The sequence below is a fragment of the Palaemon carinicauda genome, chromosome 35 (assembly GCF_036898095.1).
Source record: "Palaemon carinicauda isolate YSFRI2023 chromosome 35, ASM3689809v2, whole genome shotgun sequence".
Taxonomy (NCBI): domain Eukaryota; kingdom Metazoa; phylum Arthropoda; class Malacostraca; order Decapoda; family Palaemonidae; genus Palaemon; species Palaemon carinicauda.
In genome coordinates, this window is record NC_090759.1 from 34,594,150 (window position 1) to 34,596,649 (window position 2,500).

Sequence of the window (2,500 nt, forward strand, 5' to 3'; positions counted from 1 at the left end):
AATATCCACATTATAAACGATAATTAGTATTTTGAATGCGGATTTATTACAAAGATAAAAGAAAATAAATATAAAGAATTGCAAGTAATCTTACGTTCTTTAAAAAAAAAAAAAACTTTATACACATTAATTCTTACTATTTAACATTCTCTTCTAAATATCCACATTATAAAAGGTTATTAGTATTCTAAATGTGGATTTATTACAAAGATAAAAGAAAATAAGTAAACAGAATTGCAAGTATTCATCAGAATGTAGAAGCAATCAATGGAAAAATTAATTCCAATTCAAATCACATCTTGCCCAGTATTAATAATCATAGGAAATTCAAATTTTTCGCTGATAAGATAAAGCACTTTGGCTGTTCATTCGATAAAAAAAAGAAACCCCAGTCAGGTCACGGTTTCCCTGAATCAATGCATTGGTAAAAATCATGACAGCTAACATAGGATAAGCATTTAACCACAAAATGAAAAGAAGTGAAAAGCGAATGAGACCAAAATTTTTGTGGCGTGATGTATGCATATATACATACAAATATGAATATATATATATATATATATATATATATATATATATATATATATATATATATATATAAATATATACATATAGCCTACTGGGATTATGCACATATACATATGCACATATTTATATATACATATATATATATATATATATATGTATGCATATATACATATAAATATATATATATATATATATATATATATATATATATATATATATATATATCCTACTGTGATTATGCACATATAGACAAATTTATATACACATACATATATATATATATATATATATATATATATATATATATATATATATAAATATACAATATATATACATTAATATATATATAATATATATATATATATATATATATATATATATATAAGTATGTTTATATATGTATATATATATATATATATATATATATATATATATATACGTTATATATATATACGTTATATATATATATATATATATATATATATATATATATATATATATATATATATATATATATATATATACACATATATACATATTTTCTACTAAGATATAACTCACCCAGACCTAAAATGAAAATAATTTCTTAACTCTAATCTATGAACACATACAGAGACGTTTCCATAAAAGACTATAATCCACCACCACCAAAAACTGTATCTCTTGGTACTTTCAGATTTTCACTGACAATGGCAATGCTGTCTTAATTTCCTCGTCACTACTTGACCTAACGCCGGAGGCCATGACGCAGCTCCTGCAAGAGCCACTGAGAGTCACTTCAGAGACGGTTATCCTCAAGGCCCTTGTGTCATGGTAAAGCTTTATGCAATACTGTTTTTTTTTTTTTTTTTTTTTTTTAATATTACGTAATGGTACTAGATTCTCTGTTGAATCATTTGAAATTACGGTCATATCACATTCACATGGTTGATATGTTACTAATCCTGTACTATAACATTTGGTTGCTTCAACCGAATAGGTGATTTTCAAATTTCATATTTATTTAAAAAAGAAAAACTTTATATTAACACTCTTAGCTCATTACTTTACATTCCATTCATTAATGTATTTCATTTTACTATGTAAACTGGTACTATTTATTATAACTTAAAACATGATATATCTTCCTTCATATTTATCAAACCTTTGAATACCATTATTTATTGTCATATTTATTCACGAGTATATCTTCCTTTTATAACATTTACATTGTCTTCCGGCAGGGGACAAGCTCAGCTTAAACTAGAAGGAAAACAACTAACTCCCTCCAATCTCCGACAGCTAATAAAGCCCTTTTTATCCGAGATACGATTCCTAACGATGACATCGGACGAATTCGTGCAAAATGTGGTTACAGCTGACATTTTATCGCCAGAAGAAACTGTCTATGTGTTGAAGAACATCGCTAAACCAGGGGAAACTGCACCCCTCCACAATGTCAACGATATACCGATTAACACGTCGAGAGTTAACAGATCGTCTTTGATAACAAAGGTAAAATTATTATTTTTCGTTCTACATATTATATAAACCTCTTTGAGTGTAAGATCAGCGAGGAAAGAAACAGAAGCCTTCTGGAGAGCTCATTTATTTCTACTCAAGCTCCCAAGAGTATAAGTCAAGTGAGAAAATGCAACAATAATATACTAATAATTGAAAGTTGCAATACCAATGTACCTCAAAGATACCCTAATTAGGTCACTATAAGATAAAGAGAGAGAGAGAGAGAGAGAGAGAGAGAGAGAGAGAGAGAGAGAGAGAGAGAGAGAGAGAGAGAGAGAGAGAGAGAGAGAGAGAGAGAGAGAGGGAAATGCACATAAGAAATATGCATGTACACCAGAGTACTCAGTAGATTCAATATTCCGATGAATGTCTATTGCTTTCTTTGACATTTCCTTTTCTTTCTAAAAGTTTAGGAAACACTCATTGGGAAATGTGCGAGATAGTTTCCCAGAAGCCCAATACTGTAGTC

General features: G+C 28.1%; 1 protein-coding gene and 1 long non-coding RNA gene across 2 annotated transcripts in view; one reads left to right on the forward strand and one right to left on the reverse strand.

Annotated features, from left to right (window-relative positions):
* Positions 1-2,500, reverse strand: part of LOC137627685 (uncharacterized) — a 561,261-nt gene that overhangs the window by 402,012 nt on the left and 156,749 nt on the right. The window lies entirely within an intron of this gene.
* LOC137627683 (BTB/POZ domain-containing protein 6-like) overlaps positions 1-2,500 on the forward strand; it is an 81,327-nt gene that overhangs the window by 64,295 nt on the left and 14,532 nt on the right. Inside the window, exons 3-4 of the mRNA XM_068358895.1 lie at positions 1,205-1,341; positions 1,752-2,022. Of these exons, the coding sequence (XP_068214996.1) occupies positions 1,205-1,341; positions 1,752-2,022 (408 nt within the window). The remainder of the gene's footprint in view (positions 1-1,204; positions 1,342-1,751; positions 2,023-2,500) is intronic.